Below are 27,687 nucleotides of genomic sequence, written 5' to 3' on the forward strand. Positions count from 1 at the left end.
TATATACATAACATGATTATATATAAATATACTCAACTAATAATAATTAATTTGATAGTTAATTTCGTGTTTTAAATTAAAAAGATTCTCAAAAACAAATGAATAATGATCAAACACCGAGTAATTACCACTTATATTCTCTCTCAATTTTAAACTATAAATACCTACTAATTAAAGAGTTATTCCAGAATAATACAGGTAGCATATATAAAAAGATATCTATCTCAGGTAATAATTAACTTGGGATGAAATGTTTTTAAAGATTCAAATTCCTTCACCTGGGTGATCGAGTCTGTGTGCCCATGAAATTTATATATAACTATCATAACATTCTTTTTAGAATTGTTATAACGAATACTCTAAATTAACATATAGTTTGGTTTTTTAAATTAACCTGGCATTTTTTGTTTTGGTTGAAAAATAATTTAGATAAGATTGACTAACAACGAATACTTGCATAACTATTTATAAATGAGATATTACAAAATTTTCAAAAAGAACAAAGAAAATATATTCGTATTTTTTAAATAAAATATAAATTTAATATTTACCATCTATAAAATATAAAACTTTCAATATGCATTTGTTTTTATCACTGAGAATGTAGTCAAGTTCCATTAATGTTAGTACTATACTATTCAAACCCATTAATAGATATCGTACGACTTAATCAACATTTTGTTGCGTGCAACGCTTAAAAAAAAAAATAATAATAATAATAATATTTAGTTATCTTAGTTTGTGTCTTGACTCTTGAGTATATATTTTAACAATCTAATAATATTTTTTATTTTTGATGTATTTAATATGTTGAAAATATAAAAGAAATTGTCAATAATTTGTAACAATTTTTTTTTTTATAATATTCTTAAAATATGTTTTAGAAACACATGTTCCGATGCAAATAACAAAGATGAGACGGGAAAAAAAGAATACGAAACGGCTTGACCGAAGGACACTGGAAAATGAATAGAAAATTCTTGAGCTATATTTATGAATTTATATTATTTATTTATTCCTTGTTTTCTCAATATATAAATGTACTTCCACCCGTTAGTTCATATGTAAGAATTAAGAAGCAGCCAAAACACGTATATATAGCTGATCTCTGGTATCTTTCTTTCATACATTCTTCCCCGTCTTTCTCTCATTCATTCATTTCATAATCACTGAGTCCTTCATTTACTTGCTTGAAACTCGAAACCATGGCCTTCTGTGGAACTTTTGTTAAGCCAACCCATTCTTTGCTGCCATGCCGCACATCTTCAACTCCAACTTCAAACCATGGTTGCACAAAACAGGTTAGTTTCTTGCTTGCTTGCTTTCTTTCAATCACATACACATCTCTCTACTTTTATGGACAGACATGTACAATGTTAACCATTTAATAAGAGGCACCATAAATTTATGTAATGATATCATGGTTTTTCTCATTTCTTCCATCTTTTGTTGTGTATATAATATATTCTTCTAGCTTTTTTTAATTTGTTAGAATGAAAGAACATGATCGTTTCATTGGTGAGTGATGGTGTGATTTTGATTTTAATTGTGATTCTCAGTTGTGTGTGAGAGCTTCATCAACAACAGCAAGTAGCAGCTCAGGTGATAAGGAAAGGTCTATCATAAGAAAAGAGAAAGATGGTGTATGGAAGATCAATTACTCAGATGAGAAACCACCAACACCACTTTTGGATACAATCAATCATCCAATTCACACCAAGAATCTCACCACACAGGTAACAAACTTAATCCATGGCATAACAAATTTCAATTTTGCTATGATTGTTGCCTCCTTGTGTATTAATTAAGGCTCTTGCATATGTCAGGATCTTGAACAACTTGCGGCAGAGCTAAGGGCAGACATTGTGTACAGTGTATCGAAGACCGGCGGCCATCTCAGCTCAAGCTTGGGGGTTGTGGACTTATCAGTGGCTCTGCATCATGTTTTCAGCACTCCTGAAGACAAGATCATATGGGATGTTGGCCACCAGGTACAAATTGTTCCAGTTTCAATTCTGAATAATTAAAATGTTATAAGGTTTTTTTGGTCAATATTATTTACTATGGAAAGTTTAGAGAGGGTCTAAAAAGAAGCATCCGAATTTTTTGCAGGCATACCCACACAAGATTCTCACAGGCAGAAGGTCCAGGATGCATACCATTAGGAAGACTTCAGGCCTTGCAGGCTTTCCTAAAAGAGACGAGAGCGCTCATGATGCTTTTGGGGCAGGACACAGTTCCACAAGTATATCTGCTGGTCTTGGTAAGATTCTTCAATCCTACAGAGATGGTTGGTGACAGAATATGAATGGCAATCTTAAGTTGTTTATGTTGGTCTTCGTGTAGGCATGGCGGTTGGAAGGGATCTGTTGGGAAAGAACAACAGTGTGATTTCAGTTATTGGAGATGGAGCAATGACTGCAGGGCAAGCTTATGAGGCCATGAACAATGCAGGGTTTCTTGATGCTAACCTTATAGTTATTCTTAATGACAACAAGCAAGTTTCTTTACCAACTGCCACAATGGATGGCCCTGCAACTCCAGTTGGAGCCCTCAGCAGTGCCTTGAGCAAAATTCAAGCAAGCGCAGAATTTCGCAAACTCAGAGAGGCTGCAAAAGTAAGCCTCTCTATATTCTAGAATTTTTTTTTCTTTGTCAAATCTCACTATGTATTGATTTCTGACTCTGCTTTTTTCATTGCTGAAGAGCATCACAAAGCAGATTGGAAGACAAACCCATGAAGTTGCAGCAAAAGTAGATGAGTATGCAAGAGGCATGATCAGTGCTTCCGGATCAACCTTTTTTGAGGAGCTTGGCTTGTACTACATTGGCCCTGTGGATGGTCATAATATTGAAGACATGGTTACAATTTTTGAAAAAGTCAAAGCCATGCCGGCTCCGGGTCCAGTTTTGATTCACATAGTGACAGAGAAAGGGAAGGGATACCCTCCTGCTGAAGCCGCAGCTGATAAGATGCATGGTGAGACTAGAGAGTCTATTTATTATCCCAACAAAATTATGATTAGCAATTTTCTAATTCTCCAAGTTGCTAATAGTTCTCTAATCACCCTTTCAGGTGTTGTCAAGTTTGATCCGAAAACAGGCCACCAGTTCAAGACAAAAGCATCTACACTATCATATACTCAGTACTTTGCTGAATCCTTGATAAAAGAAGCTGAAGTAGACAACAAGATTGTAGCCATTCACGCTGCGATGGGTGGTGGAACCGGCCTAAACTACTTCCAGAAAAGGTTTCCAGACCGATGCTTTGACGTTGGGATCGCCGAACAACATGCTGTTACATTTGCTGCAGGGCTAGCCACTGAGGGCCTCAAGCCATTTTGTGCTATCTATTCTTCTTTCCTTCAGCGTGGATACGATCAGGTAAGGAATAAATAACATTAGGCCAAATTGGTTTATGTCCACTATAGAGGTAGCAAAGTAGTTAATGTCATAATTCACAAAACAATCTAACAACTGTGGTCCAAATTGGGTTTGTAGGTGGTCCATGATGTAGATCTTCAGAAGTTACCAGTCCGATTCGCTATGGATAGAGCTGGTTTAGTTGGTGCTGATGGACCTACCCATTGTGGAGCATTTGACATCACCTACATGGCTTGCTTGCCTAACATGGTGGTCATGGCTCCATCAGATGAGGCTGAACTGATGCACATGGTTGCAACCGCTGCAGCCATAGATGACAGACCAAGCTGCTTTAGGTTCCCAAGGGGGAATGGAATTGGAGCCGTTTTGCCTCTCAATAACAAAGGAACTGCACTTGAGGTTAGCATTACTTTCCAAACATAATGTTGTATTGTATTTGGTTAAGCCAACCAAAATTGAAGTTTTTGGTGATGTACTTTATGTAGATTGGAAAGGGTAGAGTTCTGACAGAAGGTAGCAGAGTTGCAATCTTGGGATATGGTTCTATAGTCCAGCAGTGCATGCAAGCTGCAGAACTGCTCAAAACACTTGGAGTCTATGTGACAGTTGCTGATGCTAGGTTCTGCAAGCCTTTGGATACTGGTCTTATTAAGGAACTAGCTAAAGAGCATGAAATACTCATCACTGCTGAAGAGGGTTCCATTGGAGGTTTTGGATCTCATGTTGCACATTACTTGAGCTTATCTGGCATCCTTGATGGACCTCTAAAGGTATAACTTTAATCTATCAACAACTCATTTTCTCTGTATTCATTATTATTTAGTGAAATGTGACACTAATTCAATTGTAACGTTATTATTTTGGTGCAGTGGAGAGCAATGACGCTACCTGATAGGTACATTGATCATGGATCACCTCAGGATCAGATTGAACAAGCAGGAATTTCATCAAAGCATATAGCCGGCACAGTCTTGTCTCTAATGGGAAAGTCAAAGGATGCTCTTCTCTTGGTATAAAAATACAAAACAGTACGCAACATGGAATTGAATAAGAATCTTGACCTGCGACCAGAACCACAAACCTTAGTTATTCTTTGAAGATTTCAGTTGTCAATGTGGTTGAGATTAATTAAGTTGTAAATAGCTGCACTTTGAACACTGAAAAGCCTCCATCGGGCATTTTTTTTTTAAATTAGTTTATGTGTTAATTATGTTACTGTATGCAAAAGTAGGCTTCCCTCTATTAATTAAATAACAATCTTTCTTCGTTCCTTATGTTTGCCCAACAAATAAAGGACCTGCATTTGCCAATTATTTTTTTTTATTTTAATCTTTTTTTGAAAATTGAACACGGCTCTACCCCTGAACTAGTGTTTGTTTAAAGCAAAAAATCAATTTAATGGGTCAAAGTATAAATATAAATATCATTCATCTATAAGACGACTTGATATATACATGAGATCATTAAGTTGTTAATTCAACCATTGTACACATAAATGATTGAAGGAAATATCAGTTTGACAGATAAATTAATAAAATAAATGTACATAAGATGTTGGCCAATCACATATTCACATAAGTATACCGTATACGAGACTGACTTTTTTGTTTTTTTCGTATGTAGACACCAAAAAATGCGAGACTTAATTACATTTGAGTGGTAATCATTATGTTCTTTTATCAGGATAATCTATTATATATCTCTAATTTTATAATTAAAATGTGTTACATGTTAATAGGGGTGTTTGCAGTGCAGTTTGGTTCGATTTTAAGGAAAAAAGTAATCCGATCCGAACGCTTAATTTATGTGCGGTGCAGTTTGGATTGGATGAAATTTTTTTGGAAATCCGATTCGATCCGATCCGATTACAAGCGGTTTGGATCAGTTTGGATTTACGGTTTTTTAAATAAAAAAATTAAATACATATAACAAGTTTCAATATCAAATTTTAAATAATCAATAATGACATAACAAGTTTTAACAATATCTTAAAAAGCTAACGATAACATAACAATAGAAATAAAATTATAGGTTAGTTAAAATAAATAAATAACAAATTGAACATGTTATAAGTATAATTGTAAATATAAAAATAAAATAATAATATTATAGCACATTGTGCGGTTTGGATTTGATTGGATCGGTTATGAAAAGTAGATCCGAAATCCGATTCAATCCAACGGTTTACAAAAAATAGAATCAAATCAAATCCGAATTAGTGCGGTTTTAATCGGTTTTCGGTTTGAATCGAATTATATGAACGGTTTAATTTGAATCAGTTTGGATTTAAACATTCCTACCTGTCAACGTTCTGAAATTGGATCAGACCAACTGGTCGAATTGGTTTAATCGCGAACCGGTAATACTAACGGTCTGGTCAAACATGTAAAACTGAAAATTATAAAACCGATAAAAAATCGTTGAACCGGACAAGAATCAGCCGGTCGGATCGAATCGGAACCCGGCCGGTTTACACAAAAAAGGGAAGCTCATTCGTTTCTTTCTCCCTTTCTCCCTTTCTTTCTTTCAGTCAGAGAAATCACCCAAACCCAACCACAAAACCCTAGCACTGTAAGCCTACACCACCGCCACAAGGAGTGGCATACTGCCGCCGTCCGTCGCACTCAAAGTTCGCCATCCGTCATCTAGCTTCCCTCGTGCTCCAAATCTTCAACCCCTGTTCGCTGTCACCGATCGCGGTTGCTTCCTCGAGCTCGGCGTCCGTCGTCTTTGTCTGCTCAGCCGCGCTTCCGTCGCCGTTTGTTTGCCGTTCACGTTCGCGTCTTCGTTCGCGTTCTTCGCCATTCGCGTTCGCTCGGCGTTCACCGTTCGCGTTCACTCGCTGTTCACCGTTCGAGTTCGCGCGCGCTCCACTCAGCCGTCGAACTGCTCTCTTTTGTCCCCGCCGTGAGTTCCCTAAACCCGCCACCAGACAATACACTCACACAACACCAGTACTCTTCTTCAAACTCTGCAACTTCTGATTTCTATTACAATAAGTAATTATTTGATTTGGTAGTGGTTTGGATTTTTTCATAGACTAAATTAAAGTTACAATAGTTATGTTCTCTTCTCTATCACATTGAAATTAAGCTTTGAATTCTCTTATTTCGTTTTAATTTTACTGCACTCAACATGTTTGATGAAATGCTTTAACCATATTTCTGGTTGGTTTTATAATTTCTAGCTTTTAGAAACTTAGTAAGTTGATTGCATGTGAAATTAGAATAATTGGATCATAGTAATTAGGAAATTTTAGCTGTACAAATAGCATCTTTGCAGAAAACATGTTAGCATGATGATTCCACTTGCATTAGTGTTCTTCTGGTAAATTTTTTAACTGTTATTGTGAACTTGTTAATTTGCTAATGGTTGTTGTCTTCTTCTGTTACTTTTATTTTTTTTTTTTGTTTTGTTTTGTTGTGATTTTCTGTTCTTGAATTTGTTAAGTTGATTTGCTAAATTGTTGGGCTGCTGTTGTTTTAATTTGTCAAATTGTTTGGTTGCTGCGACTTAATTTGTTGGATTTTCTATTTAGGTCTTGTTCTTGTTTATTTGCTAAATTGTTGTTGTGTATTTATTGTTTATTTGCTGGATATTGGTGATCATTGTCTTTGAGATTGTTTACTGCAGGTTTAGTGTCATCACTATTTTGGAATGTTTTATAATGTACTAATGTTTGTTGCTGTTTTGTAATTGCTGGTTGCAGGTTTAGTGTGATTATTGGTTAATGTTTTGGTTTAGTGTTCTCTCTTTTCCAGAGTTCCCTTCTCCCTGTATTTCTGCATGTTGCTGAATTGGTAATCAATAAATTTGCCTTTTTGCTGTAACTCGGGACTTTACTAGGATTTGTTAAATTTGTTGCTGTAACTTGCATTTGTTGCTGAATTTGTTGCTTCCCAGTCACACAATCAGAACAGAATGCTCAGTCAGTGTTTGATTGATTGGCTTTGCTCACCGATTGTATTTGATGATAAATTTTAAATTGATAACTTTTAAATTTTAAATTTGCACTGCCCATGTTACTGATTCACTGTTCTTTCAGTGCTTTTTGTTGTTGTTTATGAGCTTTGTTAAAATTTGCACTGCCTATATTACTGAGTGTTCTTTTAGTGCTTTTTGTTGTTGTTAATCATTGTGGTGAACTTTGTTAAAATTTGCACTGCCTATGTTACTGATTCACGGATTCATCCCTCTCGTCATTATCATTGGCATGAATTCCGAACCAAAGCCCCAACTCTCTGGATAAAATTGTAATGAAAGCTTATTGGGACTTTTTCTTCTACTTAAGGTATGAATCAGAATGATGAGGCCAAGTTGTGAATACACAAGTGTCAACGGACTATAATATATATTGAATTTGTGACATTAGAAGGGTGTAATAATAACAATAATGGAGTCATGTTACTTGAATATTGAGGTTTAACATTTAAACTCTCAGCTTCTCAGCCCTGTTTGATTCTTCATCTCAGGCAATTGAATCGAATCAACCAGGCCTTCCTTTTCTTTTTCTTTTTCTTTTAGTTGATTCTTAATTTTTCTAATATATGTAACTTTCTGAATCAAGTGGATCAGATTATGTAGTTTTCTTGATTTGGGATATTTTCGAAAACCATTAGAAGAGCTATTTTATTATTATGTTTGCTATAATAATATTCACATGTTCTGTATGCTTGTGATTGTTTCGGTGTTTACATTTTCTTTCCAAGTCACTTGCTGTGGTTGTTCTCTGAGTTAAGGCTTTGTATGTGTGTGTGAGAATATGTGATAATGTTGAATGCTGTTGCATCTAATAGGAGTTCTTGGAGTACCCTCATCTTTGGTCCTTTATAATTTATTTATTATTTTATTCTAAAACGGTTTTTTTGGTTGAACCACCGGTTGAACCGGTTAGACCAATAAACCAGTGAACTATTGACTAAAGCGGTTTGATGACCGGTCCGGTTTTCAGAACCTTGATTAAAATAGATAACTACCACTAACTTCAAAAGAAAAGAAAAAAGTCACTTGTTCTATAATATCACCATATAATTATATGTAATTTATTTGATCAGAATGTAAATTTTTTATTTATTTATGGATATCTGTCTCTTATAATTAAACTATAAATAATATCTATTAAAAAATAAATAAATAAATCTCAGATGGAATACAATACCAGGCTTTTTTTTTTTGGTCATGAAGAAGCCGACATTGGAATACAATACCAGGGCTTGAAGAACAACTCATCGAATTTTGAGGATACAATACTAGGGCTTGAAGATTCCGATATTGGAATCCAAATTGGGCCCTGAAATTTGACCCAACAAAGGTTATGGCGGTAATTTCACAATCCGTCGAGCTCCGCCTCCGAGTCCGGTGATTTTGTTTGCGTTTTCCCGGCAAATCGAAGACATCACCAGTTGTCGTGGTTGGATAAAGGTTCCTTCCAATCCTTCTCAGAAACCCAAAGTTTCTTCTCTCCAAAAAAAATGGGCGGTATGTCGAACATGCTGTGGTTTTAATTCGTAGGTTTCAAATGTAACGGCTTTTGTTTCTACTTTGCTTGCTCGTCTCTTCACTGTTGAAAATGTTTTACATTCGCAGGGATACAGCAGGAAAACAGAGAAGAGAAGGTGTCTTTGGAGCTCAGTGAGGAAATTCTTCAGAGCATGGAAGTTGGAATGGCCTTCAAAGACTATGTATGTTACCCTTCCTTTCTTTTCTTGTTATAAAATTAGGGCTGCAACCTTCAAATTTAGTTCTTTGTCTTCGTAACTCTCTTATTATGTTTTCATTGCTTACCTATTTATGTGTATCTATGCAGAATTGTAAAATTAGTTCCATGGATTTTCACAGGGCAACCAGCTATCTAGTCACTGCTAGCAATGATGAATCCATTCGTCTCTATGATGTCACTGCCGGAACGTATGCCTCTCTTTCCATTTTAGCCTCTACTGTTTTAGGTTAATCTTTTCTCCACATAATAATTTGTTCAAGTTTCTAGTGCTAGATTGGGACTCTTAACATTCTTAATGTTATTTAGTTTTCGCAACTAGAAAATTTAACATCCTTTGCAACTAAATGGTTGGGTAGATTGTTGTGTAAATATGCACAATTAATTATTAAACATGTCAAGTTATTTAGTTATTTATTTTTAGTTTATTTTACATATTTTGATGTATCATCCACATCCTTCCTGTTTTTAAGATGTCATAATTGTTATCAGATGTTTGAAGACAATTAACAGCAAGAAGTATGGGGTTGACTTGGTTTGTTTCACGTCTCATCCGACCACTGTCATATACTCATCTAGAAATGGGTGGGATGGTATGTTCCATACCTGTGTCAATTTCCGCTGATTTTCGTGCACCCATTACTAATATGATTAGTTGAACCAGAATCTCTGCGGCTTCTATCGTTGCATGATAACAAGTATTTGAGATATTTCAAAGGTCATCATGACAGGTTTGCTATTTCGAACTATATGATATAGTGCTCATGTACTATCTATTTTTCCATATAACAAAATGCATACTTGTTCTTTTTCCAGGGTTGTCTCACTTAGCTTGTGCTCCCGGAAGGAGTGCTTTATTTCTGGATCTCTTGATCGAACTGTTTTACTATGGGATCAAAGGGCCGAGAAATGCCAGGTATGGCATTTGCACCTCTGCTTGTTTATATCCTGTATATCTTCTTGTATCTAATACATGTAACTCTTTTAGGGGATTCTTACTTACTTTATAAACAAAATAGGGACTTTTACGTGTACAAGGAAGGCCTGCTATTTCATATGATGATCAAGGGCTTGTTTTTGCAATTGCCTTTGGAGGATACATAAGAATGTTTGATGCTCGCAAGTATGAAAAGGTAAGCAAATTTTGCACAAGAATACGTATAAAACTTGGTTCTTACATTGGTTTTATAATTTGGAGTATTAATTGTGATATACTCTAATTATCTCATGGTAAAACTCACTCTACAGGGTCCCTTTGAGATCTTTTCTGTTGGGGGAGATATTTCTGATGCAAATACAGTGAAATTTAGTAACGATGGGAGACTCATGCTTTTAACAACTGCAGATGGGCATATTCATGTTCTTGATTCATTTCGTGGCACACTTGTTAGTATCTTTGTTACTTAAACTCAGTTCACTTCTACTTAAGTTTTTATTTATATATGCTTTGATAGGATTTCTGTGTGACTGTTCTTCTGTCATATGTATATAGTTATCAACATATAATGTCACACCTGTCTCGTGCAACTCCACGTTAGAAGCTTCTTTCAGTCCAGAAGGAATGTTTGTAATATCAGGTAAGCACTTTTTGCATCAATGGAAAATTGTCAGTTCATGATTCACTTGTTTGTGCATTATTGCTTGCACAAAGTGGTTTAAGCTCTGCTAACCTTAATCAGATTGAAGGAATGCTGAAGTTTTATTTACTTCTTGTTTTTTTCTTGCTTTAAATTGTGTTTTGAAGAGACTAGAAAATTTAGAAGCAATGTAACTTTAAAATGTCTGGCATCCTGCCATTTATTTTCAACTAACTTTTTCAATCCTTTCAGCTTGGTATGGGTTCCAGTTATTCTCTGCTTACTGCTTATGCTGAATGATGGTTATTATGCTAAATTTACATTCTACTGGACCTTTACAGGTTCTGGGGATGGCAGCATTTATGCATGGAGTGTTCGAAGTGGTAAAGAGGTAAAGATTAGCTACAGGATTTAGCCAATGTACAGATAGTTAATCTAAAATCATATGCTTAATTGCGTCATATATGTTTAACTTTACATGATAAAGCATGTTCTTTCAGTTTTCTCTTTCCTTTCCTTTTTTGCTAAGAACCTTGTGGAATGTGCTATGATATCCCCAACAAATATTTAAGTGGAAGATAGCTCTCTTAAATTAATTAACTAATAATTGATTTCTGTCATCTTTTTCTCCTTTGATTTATTTCCCAGAAAACACCAAATATTGAAATCACATATAAAATTTAATTTAAATATTTTTTTTCATACATAAACTGAAATGTAATATTTGCAGTCAAATCAATCACTTATATACAAACTCACACCTAAAATAGTGTTTGGCATCAAAATCTTATTGAATGATAGTTAAATGTAAATCTCTCCAATGCTATATGTAATTCCAACCGAACTTCAACGTTTATAGTTATACCCTGCTTGTATAGGTTGGTAGCTGGAGGAGTGCAACTGCTGATACTGGACCACCGGTGATAAAATGGGCACCGGGAAGTCTCATGTTTGCAACCGGATCTTCTGAGCTATCATTTTGGGTCCCAGATTTGTCTAAGTTGGGATCTTATGTTGGAAGAAAGTAAAAGCCATACATGATGGAGGTTCTGTTTGTCCCCACAACTCACTGAAAGATACTAGACTATGATGGGGGGTAACAAATAAGGGTGAGTTTTTCTTATTTCGACTGGTTCACCAAACACACCCTTAGTGACAAACTTTGCCTGTGTGACCGTGTATATAGAAGTATATCATTATATAAAAATCTCAATGAATCAAAATGAAGTTATTATGTCTTTTGGTTCTTCAGTTGTAACTTGTTTCTCTTTTTTCATCATCACTAGATGAAAATTATCAGGTATAGTCAAGCTTGTTCTCTCACTACTCAAGATTTCATTTGAGCACTTGTTAAGGTCGAATTTTGTTTCTATCATTAAATTATGTCAGCATTATTACGATGTACGAAATATAAGAACATAAAAAAAAAAGTTTTTTATAAATCGTAATAATAGAAAGCATGTATATTATGACTAATCAAGAAATTTAAGTTAAAATTGAGTGTGTTAAGACCACATTAATGTTAAAATCTTTGAACCTTTGAAAGTTAAGAAAAGATAATTAGTCTTGCTCTCTATACGTACAGCAATATAGCAGTGAATAGCTTGCTTTCAAAAGCAAATCTGTATAAGTGTAAACGGTGTTTATTGCTTTAGAAAACACCGGTCAGTAGTTTCTTGAAGAATAACATGCATGGTAATTTAAATTTCTTAATTTTTTGTCTGGAAATCAACATAATAATTTTAGGATTTAATTAATTTGTGTTCTAATAATATATTTTAAAAATATAATAATAGAAATTTTTTTATGCTTTGTGTTCTAATAACACATTTTAAAAATATAATAATAGAAATTTTTTGATGCTTTTATATTAAATACATTAAAATGTAAAAAAAAAATTACAATAACTTTTAAAAAATATTTTTTAATGATATATTTAACTTATACTCTTAAAATATAATTTAGCAACATAATTTAGCAAAATTCATAATTTTATTATCCGACTTGTTACAATCATTGTCAAGGATATCACTAATGGATAAGGATTGAATCTAGTTGAGTAGTTGACGAATAGAAGGGAAAAAGGGTTAACAGTTGTTGCCTTGTTGGCTAGATTGCACGGACCATTTTAGACACAACTCGCTCGTTAAACATTTTTATCTTGTGTCCAACATGTCTCCTGCGTCTAATAATTTGCACGAGGTGCACCTCATTCAGACTTATATATATTGTCATTGTCAGATGCATTTAAAAAAATAATAATAAAGAAAACCTGCTCTAATCTGACGCACTTATACAGTTATACCCCCACTTGGCCACTGCCCACTTGAGTCTTGATAACATGCCACTGACTCAACCATCTACGGACTTGATGGTGAAGCAACAAGCAAGTAGCAGCCATGCCATCCATTTTATATAGAAGCAGAAAAATGTCATTTTATATAGAAGTGTTTCCAAGAGATAATATTTTTATTTTATTAAAAAATATAGGATAAGAATTTATTCTTAAATAAAACTCAAATGACAGATCTTGTACCGAATTAATTCTTCACCTATCTAATTAAAAATAGAGTAAATGGTCAAATTAGTCCATGAAAAATCACTCGTTTTTTAAATTGGTTCTTGAAAGATTTTTTTAATTAATTTTTTTTTAAAGATTTTAAATTAGTTATGTTAGTCTTTTTATCACATTATTTGTTAATGGTGTCAAAATTTACTAATGTGACACGTTAAGTGACAGTTTAACACACACCTAGAAGTATAAATTGATTATTAACATGATTAGTTTATATAATTAGATAAAATTAACTCCAAATTGAGGGATTTTAATACCTCAAGTTCTTTCCACAATTAGGTTTTGATTTAATTTAATTTCATAAACTTATTATGTTAATAGTCAATTAAGATCGATAGATATGTGTTGGAGTGTCATTTAATGTGTCATATTAGCAAATTTGACACCATCAACAAACAAAATAACAGAAGACTAACATGACTAATTTAAAATTTTTAAAGGACGAATTTAATTAAAAAAAATTTTTAGAGACCAATTTAAAAAATAAATAATTTTTTAAGGACTATTTATTCATTAAAAATATCGTGACAAAAAAAAACATGAATTTTCAAGAATGCTCACGAGAGAAGGGACCTATTGTCTGACAATAATTAAATGAGCCCATTTCTGGGTCTCATAAAATAAAAGTATTGAAAAAAAAAACCAAAATAAAAAAGTGAAAATCACAAATAACTGAAAGTAAAATGCATAGTCTATTTAAGTAAGATACACTATTATTTATACCTACGAATATTTAAAACGTTGATAAATTTATTTAAAAAAACAAAACTGATTTTATATGTTAGATATGTCATTTTAAAAAATATATGTTGATTTTTATAATAGTCATGATTATGGTATTTATAGTGGCTATATAATTTAATAATATTTAAATATATAATTAAAACTGATGGTAGAGATTAAAACTAAAAGTTCTTAATTTTTATTGGACTAGAGTTAAAAGAAAAATTTTATAGGGATTAAAACCAAAAAGCATGTATTACTAGAGAGAAAAAAACTAATGGCATAAACTAATACCAAATTTTTTTAAATTTTACTAGACCAAAACTAAAAAACAAATATTTTGAAAGAAATTCAAAACCTTGAAAAAACTATATCTCATGAAGCTTTTAAAAATTGTCATTATGATAGTAAATTAGTAATTTTTCATGAAAAATACTCAGGGCCAATCGAATTTATTATTTTTGGCCATTAGTCATTAATTTAATTTTTTTAGTCTAATAACTTAATAATATACTTTTAGCTCACACCTTTAAATATTAATATATAACGGATGGTGAAAAATATTAATTCTTCTAACCTATGATGCATAGACACTGACACGGACACGACACGGGACACGTCGACACGCGAATTTTAAAATTTTACATGACATGGGGACACGCATACATATAAAATATAAAGTATTTTTTACATAAATTGTAATGATATTTTGATATTTTATTGATATTAAAATATAAATTAAAATTTTTTATCATTTTTAATGTCTTATTTTAATTATATCAAGTATTTAAAATATTTTTTGTTTTAATAAATAATATATACTATATTTAAATTTATTTTAAAAATATATGTTAAGAATAAAACAGGACACACTGACACGTGATGGTATTTAGGTGTGTCCAGATAAGAATTTTTTATTTTTTATTAAGATACAGTTGGACACAATAGACACGCGTATCGGACGACGGTGAGTGTCGTGTCCGAAATGTGTTCGACACATAGACATGACAACTCAACGAAGTGTCCGTGCTTCATAGCTTCTAACATATAGCATTCCTCTTTAATTTTTTCATATCTTGACTATTCACTTGATCTTCAATTAAATAATAGATTTTAAAGGAAAAACGGGGGAAATTTATGTATGTGTTGGGAAAAAAGAAAAAAAAAGAAAAAGGAAAAAAAATGAAAATTGTTACGATGGGTAACCGGAGATTAATGGGCTGGACAGTATTGGTTGGCCCAAACGTATGAGAAAGGAGGTCTGCAGATGGATTGACGATCCCCAGGCTCCGTCCGACCTGTTCGTGAGAGGTGAGGGGGGTGGTACCTGCAAAGACACTCCGATGCCGAAGTCAGCAAAGGGAGCAAAACAGGTCTAGAGAGTATTGGGACTTAGTGATACCTGAGGAGCGTCAGGGTATTTATAGTGGTGATCCAATAACCACCGTTGGTGTAGTTCCATTATTCATGGGGAATAACTGTCCCTTTATCTTAGGGAAGTTGAGATATGGCTCCAGGAAGTGGGTAGAGAGATTTTAGAGGCAGTTACTCATTTGAATGGGTATCTTATCTGTCAGATAATCTTCGTCCCGACTTCTTTAGAGCAAGTCGTGATAAGAACCGACTTCGCGGGGTGAGGGTCGGTATAGAGCGAGGCTTAATCCTTTGGATTGGGCCTTTCGTTTGGACCTGGGCCTTATCATTGGGTCAGGGTATGAACAGTGCCCCTACTCGAGCCCAATTTCTTTTAAAATTTGGGTTCGAGTATTCTACTCGGGGTCGTGGCCGACTTGTTGGAGGACCGATGTGATGGTCTAAAACCGACGTGACTTTTCGTGACCTTTTGGTTCTGACAGTTACGTCTACTCAAACGTCGCGTCCGTTAGGGATGTGCGTAGGGATTGATGGTCTTGGTAACGGTGCGTCTTTATTAATGACTGCCCCGTTTTTACCATTGTGCCCCTAACGTACTTATAAATACCTTCCCTCTCTTTCCTTATTTCGTTTCTGTGATTTTTCAAATTTCCTCTTCATCTGTTCGTGCTGCACTTTTGTGTTCGAAGGCTTTTACTTCCTCCAACCCTCATTTTCAGATAAAGGTTAGTTTTAGTTTTTTCTCCTTCTGTAACATGCTTTTCTATTTGCATGCCTTTATTTTGTAGATAGATAGGTTGGTTTGTAGACTTCCGTTTAGTTTCGTATTCCCTCCCTTTAGAGACCGTGTTTTTTTTTATTTTCCTTTTCCTTTTTCTTTGTAGGTTTTCGTCACTTTTTTAAGAAAAGAAAGGAAAATGGCTTCCGTAGATGTTCTTTCTCAGTGGGTTGATGTCACGGTCCTAGGGGAGGAACCTTCGGTCGATACTGAGTTTATCACCCATCTTCGTACTCGCCACAGAATTTGTACTTCTGAGGAGGACGAGCCGAAGTATGAGTTGGTAGTCCCGGGTCCAGAAGAACGGGTTTGCTTCGGGAGGGCCAATGAAGCGGCCCCTCATTTTTTCTTTATGTATGAGTGTATGATCACCCGTTTGGGTGTTTTTCTTCCTTTTTCAAATTTTGAGATGTCTGTTTTGCGTCACTGCCGAGTTGCTCCCACTCAGCTTCACCCCAACTCTTGGGGTTTTTTGAAAATTTACCAATTCATCAGCCAAGCCTTGGAGTTCCCGACTTCTCTGAGGGTTTTCTTCTATCTCTTCCATATGACCAAGCCCTTCAGTGGGCTGAATAATAAGCAACAGTGGGTGTCTTTCCGAGCCATTCAAGGTCGGAGAGTTTTCACCCTTTTTGATAAGTCCTTCCATGATTTCAAAAACTATTTTTTCAAAGTTCAAGCAGTAGAGGGTCACCACCCCTTTTTCTTGGATGAGAGTGCTTCTCCTCGTTTTCCTCTATACTGGTTGGAGGCCTCCCCCTGTGAGAAATATGGTCTGGATGACCTAGATGAAGTGGAGGCGGCCGTTGTGGGGTTTCTCCGAGAAGTGTGGGGGAGGGCCCCCTATTTGGACACTAAGAAATTCCTCCAGGGGTCTCCGACTTTTATCCAGGCGCAATTAGGTAGCTTTTTCTAATTTGCTTCCGACTTGTGATTTCTTGTACCGACTTGTTTAACTTTTAGTTACTTCTTGTTTTTGTAGAGATGGCGAAGCAGAATGCTCAGGAATCTTACCAGAGAGTCCAGGAGGCCAAAGCGAGGTCTTGAGCCAGAACTGGTGGCTCCAAGGCGGTTATCTCTGCTCCTCCTCTCCCTCCTCCTCAGAACGTTGGGACTCCCTCCCAGCCTATCGTGATTTCTTCTTCAGCTTTCTCTCAGCCGCCTCCCTCCGCCCGACCTTCTCCTGAGCCCGAGAGGAGGAAGCGCAAGACTTTAGAGTCTGGCTCTTCCTTTGAGGGTGAGGTTAAGGCGGATGCCCTTGCATTCGTCCGAAAGTACATCTACTCCCATGCTCATATGAGGATGGATGATGTATCTGTTCGGAATCACCTTACCTCTTTGGTTGAGGAGAGTCTCAGGGCGGCGGGTGTTTGCAGTAAACTCTTAGATATTTTTGAGAAGGCTCCTCTCAGCTCTTTGGGTTCAACCTCGAAGGTTGAGGAGCTGGAAGGAAGGCTTCTTGTATATCAAGAGCATGAGAGGGGGTTGAAGGAGGAGGTCGCCAAGCTGAGGGAGGAGAGAGATGGCCTTCGGGAGAAGGAGAGGAAGTTGCAGGCCCAATGCAACATGGAGTGGGTTTGAGGAAGACAGCGCGGGACAGCTACCAAAGTTTATTTGAAGATCTTGTGTCTGTGAAGAATGATTTGCTGAATTCTCGGAAGGCATATACCGAGTTGGAGGACTCTATTGCTGAGGCTGCCGAGGAGGCTTGGAGGATCTTCAAGGAGCAAGTTGGAGTTATTGCTCCTGACTTGGATCTTTCTCCTTTGGATCCTGACAAAGTTGTCCTTGACGGTGCCTGATGATCGGATTTTTGACGGTTTAGAAATTCACTAATAAAATCTCGTTGTAAAGTATAGTTTCTAAACCAATCACTAATCCTTTCATACAAAAATTTGTTTGTCACAAGTACAAACCCCTAAAATCTATAAACCGAAGTATTTAAACCTCGGGTCGTCTCTCAAAGGACTTGCAGGGTAGTGTTCTTGTTATTGGTTATGGACTTGTTTATTTTGGGGTTTTGGACGAGGGGTATGAAAAGTAAATGGCAATGGAAATAAACTAACTACTATAAAAGCTCTTGGCAAGATATGAGAACTAGAAGTCCTATCCTAGTTGTCCTTCTCAATTGTGATGAGAATTGTTCATGGCTACCACTTAGTTAACCCTTACTAAGGAAAGGAAAGTTAAGTGGATGAATTGACTTGAGCCACAAGTCCTAGCCAACTCCCAAGGAAAGACTAGCCTTAGTGCACTCCAAACCAATTAGCAATCTCTCCAATTATCAATCAACAAAGGAATTAGATAACTCAAGTGTCACTAATTACTCTACCTATGCCAAGAGGAACAAAATCTACACTAAAATCCAACCAAGCATTTCATCAAACACTTGGAAGGCACAAAAGAAAAGCATAGTAATTTTGAGAACAAAAATAAAATCTAACAACAATTATTGCAAAGAATTAACAACAACAATCAAGGAAATCACAATTATCATGAATCATCTCAAATTGCATTATTGAAAGAAAACCAAGGAACAACAATATATCCAAAACAAAATGAAGAATTACAATTATTAAAGCATACAACTAGAAAGAGGAAGAGGAGAAGATTAAGAATTGGTAAATGAAAAGTGAATCAAAGCATGAGTTAAACCTAGATCTAAGAAGAGAGATTAACCTAAACCTAATCCTAATCCTAGAGAGAAGAGAGAGCTTCTCTCTCTAGAAACTAACTACAAAGCTAAACTAAACTAATGATGACAAGTATGTAAAGTATGAAAAGTCCTAAGTGATGCCTTCCCCCTTAATCCTTCATCCTTTTATTCCTTTCCCTTAGCAATTTGGCGCCAAAAATGGGTTCAGAAACCCTCTCAAATCGCCAGGCACGTGTTGCATTAATGAGGTCATGTGCCAGCATCGGCGCGTGCGCGCATGGTACGCGTGCGCGTCCCTGGTCGATTCTGCAATGTGCACGCGAGCGCCTTGTGCGCGTGCGCGTGCATGGCTGACTTTGCTTCTTTGACTTTTTATGCTTCTCTCCACTTGTATGCTTCCTTCCTTGCTTCCTTTGATCCATGCCTAGCCTATTTCAACCTGAGGTTACTAGCAAACACATCAAGGCATCTTATGGAATCAAACAGAAACTAGAATTCACCAAAATAAGGCTTAAAAAACATGTTTTTACACTTAAGCACAATTATGGAAGAGATAACAAAACCATGCTAATTCTTAGGCGAAATGTGACAAAAGGTTATCAAGATGTTCTAAATTCAATGCAAAACAAACCGTCAAATTGGGGTTTGTCAGTGCCATAGTTGATCCCCCTGCTCCCATGATCGTTTCCGAGTCAGAATTGAAGACTCGGGGGCAGAGGATCATTGAGTCCCCTCCTCACTCAAAGGACGCCCCGAGTTCTTCAGCAGTTCCTCTGACTTCTTCAGCAGTTCCTCCGACTTCCTCTTCGTCTCCAATGGATGCCTCTCTCTCTGGTTCTGGTGGCGCTCTTCCTGACTCTGGTGGTGGTGATCCGTCTATTCCTCTTTCGAAAAAGTAATTTGTTGGCTATTTGGGGGCCCGGCCTGTGGGTCCCCCCTTTTTTAAACTTTTATTTGTGTTTGGTGGTGTTTGAACAATTTGCTTCTGGCCTTATAAGGCCGTAAACAAAATATTTAAAATACCCTTTCTTAATAAGGGTTTAAGTTAAAAATAAATACCCTTTTTTGGATAAGGCTTTAAGTTACCTTATGCGTGCATGCTTTTTGATAGTGATTTTCAAACCCCCCTTGATATTTTCTGAAAAATCTTTTCTTTGGCTTGTCTGCTTTTCTGAACCTTTTTGTTTTAAGGATTTTTAGGGCAGCTTTCTAACCTTTTCCTGGGTTTTTTCGATCTCTTTTGTTTATTTCTCGTACTCAATTTTATTTTATTGAGTTTTTATGACTTAGGCTACTTTTGTGAGTCATTTTTATTTTACTCGGTTTCCCATCTCGACTTATGAGTCGGAATGTTTCCGAGTTTATCATGATCAACCTCTGTAACCTCTTTACACCGACTTGTACCTCGTCGTTTTATCCTGAAGACCGTCTAGGTCGGTTCATGGGATTTTCACGTTTTGTCGAGCTTAAGTCGGCGCGTTTTCGTCGAAAGAAAGAGAAAACAAAGAAGGAATTTATAAGAGATATTTGTAAGATGAAAAAGATCTTTATTAATCGGGGAGGTACCTTATTGCTACTAAGGGTTTTTGACAATCTATTTCCCTTAGCCTCTACTATGATGCCTCGTTAAAAACCCTTCTCCAGAAAAAACCCTTTGATTTTTGGAAAAAAATCATGAAGTTGGGAAAAGAGTACACCAGGGAGTAGAGTTCGCTTTTAACTATAGTACCTTTTCATATTACAAGCATGCCACGACCTTGGTAACTCGGTTCCGTTCAGGTCGGTTACTTTATAATAACCTTTTCCTAAGACTTCATTGACCTTGTATGGTCCCTTCCAATTTGCAGCGAGTTTTCCTTCCCCTGATTTGTTGACTTCAATGTCGTTTCTGATCAAGACCAAGTCGTTCGGGGCGAATGCTTTTCGAATGACTTTTTTGTTGTACCTTGTAGTCATCCTTTGCTTCAACGCTGCTTCTCTTATCTGGGCTTTCTCTCGGACTTCGGGGAGCAAGTCGAGCTCCTCTTTGTGCCCCTGTACGTTTCCGATCTGGTCATGGAAAATTACTCTTGGGCTTTGTTCGTTGACTTCTATCGGTATCATGGCTTCTACGCCATAGACTAGTCGGAAGAGCGTTTCTCCAGTGGCGGACTGGGGGGTTGTCCTATAAGCCCATAGCACTTGTGGGAGCTCTTTGGCCCAGGCTCCTTTAGCATCTTGTAATCTTTTCTTCAGTCCTGCCAGTATGACTTTGTTGGTTGCCTTGGCTTGCCCATTGGCTTGCGGGTGCTCCACCGAGGTGAACTGGTGTTTGATTTTCATACTGGCTACTAGGCTTTGGTGCACGAATTGTGAATCACACTTTTCACAATTCGTACCACTAACCAGCAAGTGCACTGGGTCGTCCAAGTAATACCTTACGTGAGTAAGGGTCGAATCCCACGGAGATTGTTGGTTTGAAGCAATCTCTGGTTATCTTGTAAATCTCAGTTAGGAGGCCAATTATAATTATCAGTTGACTTGCAAATGAACAAGGGAACATAAAATAAATACTTGGTATGCAGTAATGGAGAATATGTTGGAGTTTTGGAGATGCTTTGTCTTCTGAATCTCTGCTTTCTCCATGTCTTCTTCTTCACACACGCAAGGCTCCTTCCATGGCAAGCTGTATGTAAGGTGTCACCGTTGTCAATGGCTACTTCCCGTCCTCTCAGTGAAAATGGTCCAAATGCTCTGTCACAGCACGGCTAATCATCTGTTGGTTCTCGATCATGTCGGAATAGAATCCCTTGATTCTTTTGCGTCTGTCACCACGCCCAACAATCGCGAGTTTGAAGCTCGTCACAGCCATTCAATCCTTGAATCCTACTCGGAATACCACAGACAAGGTTTAGACTTTCCGGATTCTCATGAATGCCGCCATCAATTCTAGCTTATACCACGAAGATTCTGATTAAAACATCTAAGAGATACTCATTCAATCTGATGTAGAACGGAGGTGGTTGTCAGGCACACGTTCATGGATTGAGGAAGGTGATGAGTGTCACGGATCATCACCTTCTTCATAGTGAAGCGCGAATGAACATCTTAGATAGGAACAAGCGTGTTTGAATGGAAAACAGAGATAATTGCATTAATTCATCAAGACGCTGCAGAGCTCCTCACCCCCAACAATGGAGTTTAGAGACTCATGCTGTCAAAGAGTACAAAGTTCAGATCTAAAAATGTCATGAGATACAAAATAAATCTCTAAAAGTTGTTTAAATACTCAACTAGTAACCTAGGTTTACAGAAAATGAGTAAACTATGATAGATAGTGCAAAAATCCACTTCTGGGGCCCACTTGGTGTGTGCTGGGGCTGAGACTAAAGCTTCTCACGTGCCTGGGCTATTTTGGGCGTTCAACGCCAGGTTGTAACCTGTTTCTGGCATTGAACTCCAACTTGTAACTTGTTTCTGGCGCTGGACGCCAGACTGCAACATGGAACTGGCGTTGAACACCAGTTTACGTCGTCTATCCTTGAGCAAAGTATGGACTATTATATATTGCTGGAAAGCCCTGGATGTCTACTTTCCAACACAATTGAGATCGCGCCATTTGAAGTTCTGTAACTCCAGAAAATCCACTTTGAGTGCAGGAAGGTCAGAATCCAACAGCATCAGCAATCCTTTTTCAGCCTGAATCAGATATTTGCTCAACTCCCTCAATTTCAGCCAGAAAATACCTGAAATCACAGAAAAATACACAAACTCATGGTAAAGTCCAGAAATGTGATTTTTAATTAAAAACTAATAAAAATATACTAAAAACCAACTAAATCATACTAAAAACTAAGTAAAAACAATGCCAAAAAGCGTATAAATTATCCGCTCATCAGGCTTCTAAAGGTAGAGTCGGTGAACTGGGTTCCATTATCTGTAGTAATGGAATAGGGTATCCCATATCTTGTGATGATATTTTTGTAGAGGAACCTCCGACTTCTTTGTGCGGTGATGGTGGCCAGTGGTTCTGCTTCTATCCATTTTGTGAAGTAGTCTATTCCCACGATCAGGTATTTGACTTGTCCTGGCGCCTGGGGAAAAGGACCTAACAAATCCATTCCCCATTTTGCAAAGGGCCATGGAGAAGTGATGCTGATGAGCTCCTCCGGGGGAGCCACGTGGAAATTTGCATGCATCTGGCATGGTTGGCACTTTTTCACAAATTCGGTCGCATCTTTCTGCAAGGTCGGCCAGTAGAATCCAGCTCGGATCACTTTCCTAGCCAATGACCTTGCTCCGAGATGATTTCCGCAGATCCCACTATGGACTTCCTCCAACACCTCGGTGGTTTTTGAGGTCGGTACGCACTTTAACAATGGTGTTGATATCCCCCTCCTGTAGAGAATATTTTTCACCAAGGTGTAGTGTTGTGCTTCCCTCCGGATTTTCTTGGCCTCTTTTTCCTCTTTCGGGAGGATGTCGAATTTCATGTATTCGACCAAGGGGTTCATCCATCCAAGGCTTAATCCGACTACTTCAAGGACCTCTTGTTTGTTTTTCTCTTTTACAATGGAGGGTTCCTGGAGAGTTTCCTGGATCAGGCTTCTGTTATTCCCTCCCGGCTTGGTACTTGCTAACTTGGATAGGGCGTCTGCTCTGCTATTTAGATCCCGAGTTATGTGTTTGACCTCGGTTTCTGCAAAACGCCCAAGGTGTTCCAGAGTTTTTTCCAAGTACCTCTTCATATTTGGGTCCTTTTCCTGATACTCTCCACTTATCTGGGAGGTCACCACTTGCGAGTCGCTATATATCATCACCTTTGTTGCACCGACTTCTTCCGCCAGCTTCAATCCAGCAATCAAGGCTTCATACTCTGCCTGATTATTTGAAGCTGGGAATTCAAATTTGAGGGAAACCTCTATCTGGGTTCCTCTTTCATCCACCAATATTATGCCTGCGCCGCTTCCTGTTTTGTTCGAGGATCCATCTACATGGAGTTCCCATGTAGTTGGTTTTTCCTCTTGGTCTCCTGCGTATTCTGCAATGAAGTCGGTGAGGCACTGGACTTTAATCGCCGTCCGAGTTTCATACTTCAAGTCGAACTCGGAGAGTTCTATTGCCCATTGAACCATTCTCCCTGCAACATCCGTCTTTTGGAGGATTTGCTTCATGGGTTGGTTCGTGCGGACTCTTATTGTGTGAGCTTGAAAGTAAGGCCGTAGTCTTCGTGAGGCTACTACTAAGGAGTAGGCAAACTTCTCTAGTTTGTGGTACCTTAGCTCAGGGCCTTGTAGAACTTTACTGATGAAATATACTGGATGCTGACCAGCCTCGTCTTCTCTTATCAGGGCCGATGAGACGGCCTTGTCTGCTACAGATAGGTATAGGACGAGGTCTTCTCCAGCTATAGGTCGGGTGAGAATAGGAGGTTGGCTCAAGAATCTTTTGAACTCCTGGAACGCCTCCTCGCATTCAGGAGTCCATTCGAACTGACATCCCTTTCTCAATAAGGAGAATAGTGGAAGGGATTTTAGTGCTGATCCTGTCAAAAATCTGGAGAGGGCTGCAAGTCGGCCATTCAGCTGTTGGACCTCTCTTAAACAAGTCGGGCTTTTCATCTCCAAGATGGCTCTACACTTATCGGGATTTGCTTCGATCCCTCTTTGTGTCAGCATAAACCCTAGAAATTTTCCTGCCTCTACTGCGAAGGCACACTTTGCGGGATTTAATCTCATCCCGTGTAACCTTATGGTGTCGAAGACTCGTGAGAGATCTGACAAGAGGTCGACTTTTTTTTCGGTTTTCACCAGCATGTCGTCGACGTATACTTCCATTAGGCTTCCAAGGTGAGAGGCGAACACCTTATTCATCAACCTCTGGTATGTGGCTCCTGCATTTTTCAATCCAAATGGCATGACCACGTAGCAGAAGTTAGCTCTGGGCGTGATGAATGACGTTTTCTCTTGGTCCGGCTCATACATCAGGATTTGGTTATACCCCGAGTAGGCGTCCATGAACGACAAGTATTGATACCCCGAGCTGGAGTCTACTAGGGTGTCAATGCTTGGCAGTGGATAAGGGTCCTTGGGACAGGCCTTATTTAAGTCGGTATAGTCGACACACATTCTCCATTTGCCATTTTGTTTTTTGACTAGCACTACATTGGCTAGCCATGTTGGGTACTTGACTTCTCTGATGAAACCGGCTTCCAGGAGCGCCTGCACTTGCTCTTCTACTATCAGGGCTCGTTCTGGGCCGAGCTTGCGTCTTCTTTGTTGCACAGGTCGGGACCCCGGGTAGACCGAAAGCTTGTGGGATATGAGCTCGGGGTCTATCCCAGGCATGTCGGATGCCTTCCAGGCGAAGAGATCGGAGTTATCTCTTAGGAGTTTAGTCAACCCTTGTTTTAGGGTTTCCCCTAGGTTGGCTCCTATGTGAGTATTTTTTCCTTTTTCTTCGCCTACCTGTATCTCCTCGGTTTTTCCTCCCGGCTGTGGTCGCAGCTCTTCTCTGGCCCTTGCACCTCCGAGCTCTATTGTGTCGACTTCTCGGCCCTTTCTTCTCAGGTTTAGGCTTTCATTGTAGCATTTCTTTGCCAATTTCTGATCTTTTTTTACCGTTGCTATCCCCGCTGAGGTCGGGAATTTCATACAAAGGTGGGGAGTGGATACCACCGCTCCGAGTCGATTGAGGGTAGCTCTGCCGATTAAAGCATTATATGCTGACCCCACATCGATGACTATGAAGTCTATACTCAGAGTTTTTGATTTTCCCCTTTTCCAAAAGTGGTGTGGAGGGGCAAAAATCCCAGTGGCTTTATTGGCGTGTCACCTAATCCGTACAAGGTGTCGGGGTAGGCTCTTAATTCTTTTTCATCTAACCCTAGTTTGTCGAAAGCGGGCTTGAAAAGAATGTCCGATGAGCTTCCTTGGTCTACTAGGGTTCTATGGAGATGGGCATTTGCTAGGATCATAGTTATTACCACTGGATCATCGTGTTCAGTGATTATTCCTTGCCCATCTTCTTTTGTGAATGAAATGGTAGGAAGGTCGGATGACTCTCCTCCGACCTGATAGACTCTCTTGAGATGCCTTTTGCGAGAGGATTTGGTGAGTCCCCCTCCTGCGAACCCCCTGAGATCATATGGATATGTCTCTCCGGAGTCTGCGGTGGTGGGTCTCTTCTATCCATATCATCTCGCTTTCTCTTCCCATGACTGTCCGACCTTTCTATGAGATATCTGTCGAGCCGACCTTCTCTAGCCAGCTTTTCTATCACATTTTTAAGGTCATAGCAGTCGTTTGTGGAGTGACCATATACTTTATGGTACTCACAGTAGTCGCTGCGGCTCCCCCCCTTTTTTATTTTTAATGGGTCTGGGGGGTGGCAGCCTTTCAGTATTACAAATCTCTCTATATACATCCACTATAGAGACCTTTAGAGGAGTATAAGAGTGATATTTCCTTGGTCTATCGAGACCGAATTCTTCCTTCTTCTTGGTTTCCCTCTCCCTTTCCTTTGTTGAGGGAGGGTGCCCAGGTCGGCAACTTAGGTCTCTCAGCTTAGCATTTTCCTCCATGTTGATGTACTTTTCGGCTCTTTCCTGCACATCGCTTAGGGAGGTGGGGTGTCTTTTAGATATGGACTGTGAGAAGGGACCTTCTCTAAGCCCATTGACTAACCCCATTATGACTGCCTCTGTGGGCAGGTCTTGAATCTCTAAACATGCTTTGTTGAACCTTTCCATATAGGCGCGTAAGGATTCTCCGACCTCCTGCTTTATTCCCAGGAGGCTTGGCGCATGTTTCACTTTGTCTTTCTGGATAGAAAACCTCATCAAAAACTTCCTTGAGAGGTCTTCAAAACTGGTTACCGACCTCGGGGGGATGCTGTCGAACCATTTCATCGTTGCTTTTGACAAGGTGGTCGGGAAAGCTTTGCAACGCGTTGCGTCGGAAGCATCAGCCAGATACATCCGACTTTTAAAGTTGCTCAAGTGATGTTTTGGATCTGTGGTTCCATCATAGAGGTCCATATCGGGGCTTTTAAAGTTTCTTGGAACCTTTGCCCTCATTATGTCCTCACTGAAAGGATCCTCCCCTCCTAGGGGGACTCTTCTCTATCGTCACGGGAGTTCCGACCTCTGAGGGAGGATTCCAACTTTAAGAGTTTTTTCTCTAACTATTTTCGTCGATCCATCTCCTCTCTTAGGTGTTTTTCTACCTCCCTTTGTCGCTCCCGTTCCTGTTCTAGTTGTTCCAAGCGACTTTGGTGGACATGAACTAATCCCATAAGTTCAGTTGCATGGGACTGTCCGTCCTTTTCTAATTCACGGCCTTCAGAGGAATTCACCTTCGGGGTTTTGACTCCGGAGGTATCCTCTCTTTGTTGATCGTTGGTTTCCTGGCGGAGGGTTAGGTCCGCGTCGTTATTTCCGGTATCCAGATTCTCTTGTTCGGAATCTGTTTCTACGTGACCCTCCTCAGGGGATCTGTCCGCCATCACTGGTTGATCTCTCGGGTCCCCGGCAACGGCGCCAATTTTACGATGGGTAACCGGAGATTAATGGGTTGGACAATATTGGTTGGCCCAAACGTATGAGAAAGGAGGTCTGCAGATGGATTGACGATCCCCAGGCTCCGTCCGACCTGTTCGTGAGAGGTGAGGGGGGTGGTACCTGCAAAGACACTCCGATGCCGAAGTCAGCAAAGGGAGAAAAACAGGTCTAGAGAGTATTGGGACTTAGTGATACCTGAGGAGCGTCAGGGTATTTATAGTGGTAATCCAATAACCACCGTTGGTGTAGTTCCGTTATTCATGGGGAATAACTGTCCCTTTATCTTAGAGAAGTTGAGATATGGCTCCAGGAAGTAGGTAGAGAGATTTTAGGGGCAGTTACTCATTTGAATGGGTATCTTATCT

The 27,687-nt window shown here is 38.4% G+C and overlaps 2 protein-coding genes across 12 annotated transcripts; both read left to right on the top strand.

Moving 5' to 3' along the window:
- Positions 1-1,021: 1,021 nt before the first annotated feature.
- Positions 1,022-4,654, top strand: LOC107631378 (1-deoxy-D-xylulose-5-phosphate synthase 2, chloroplastic). Its single transcript, XM_088508896.1, has 10 exons — positions 1,022-1,301; positions 1,560-1,736; positions 1,827-1,991; positions 2,113-2,263; positions 2,347-2,618; positions 2,707-2,980; positions 3,077-3,384; positions 3,502-3,783; positions 3,870-4,154; positions 4,254-4,654. Exons 1-10 carry the CDS (start codon positions 1,206-1,208, stop codon positions 4,398-4,400), a joined length of 2,157 nt encoding a protein of 718 aa, XP_088365022.1. The 5' UTR covers positions 1,022-1,205; the 3' UTR covers positions 4,401-4,654.
- A 1,152-nt stretch (positions 4,655-5,806) lies between these two features.
- Positions 5,807-12,038, top strand: LOC107631375 (protein ANTHESIS PROMOTING FACTOR 1). 11 transcript variants are annotated; one of them, XM_088509196.1, is made up of 14 exons: positions 5,807-6,338; positions 8,279-8,327; positions 8,595-8,660; positions 8,715-8,862; positions 8,971-9,065; positions 9,191-9,291; positions 9,593-9,693; positions 9,765-9,831; positions 9,917-10,016; positions 10,120-10,233; positions 10,349-10,486; positions 10,593-10,677; positions 11,019-11,068; positions 11,556-12,038. In XM_088509196.1, exons 2-14 carry the CDS (start codon positions 8,316-8,318, stop codon positions 11,703-11,705), a joined length of 1,227 nt encoding a protein of 408 aa, XP_088365322.1. In that variant the 5' UTR covers positions 5,807-6,338; positions 8,279-8,315; the 3' UTR covers positions 11,706-12,038. The 11 variants fall into 11 exon arrangements, with proteins under 11 accessions (XP_088365322.1, XP_088365323.1, XP_088365330.1 ...); XM_088509197.1 differs by having other exon boundaries at positions 5,894-6,291; XM_088509198.1 differs by having other exon boundaries at positions 5,904-6,291; positions 7,094-8,327.
- The last annotated feature ends 15,649 nt before the right edge of the window (positions 12,039-27,687 follow it).

The sequence above is a fragment of the Arachis ipaensis genome, chromosome B3, assembly GCF_059453495.1.
Source record: "Arachis ipaensis isolate K30076 ecotype BB chromosome B3, ASM5945349v1, whole genome shotgun sequence".
Taxonomy (NCBI): domain Eukaryota; kingdom Viridiplantae; phylum Streptophyta; class Magnoliopsida; order Fabales; family Fabaceae; genus Arachis; species Arachis ipaensis.

Excerpts from the sequence above, each read along its gene's own strand:
- LOC107631378 (XM_088508896.1), top strand. The coding sequence starts at position 1,206 with ATGGCCTTCTGTGGAACTTTTGTTAAGCCAACCCATTCTTTGCTGCCA. Across the intron at positions 2,981-3,076 it reads CGCAGCTGATAAGATGCATG|GTGTTGTCAAGTTTGATCCG; the intron begins GTGAGACTAGAG and ends TCACCCTTTCAG. Across the intron at positions 3,784-3,869 it reads ACAAAGGAACTGCACTTGAG|ATTGGAAAGGGTAGAGTTCT; the intron begins GTTAGCATTACT and ends TACTTTATGTAG.
- LOC107631375 (XM_088509196.1), top strand. Across the intron at positions 9,292-9,592 it reads TATGATGTCACTGCCGGAAC|ATGTTTGAAGACAATTAACA; the intron begins GTATGCCTCTCT and ends AATTGTTATCAG. Across the intron at positions 10,678-11,018 it reads AGGAATGTTTGTAATATCAG|GTTCTGGGGATGGCAGCATT; the intron begins GTAAGCACTTTT and ends GGACCTTTACAG.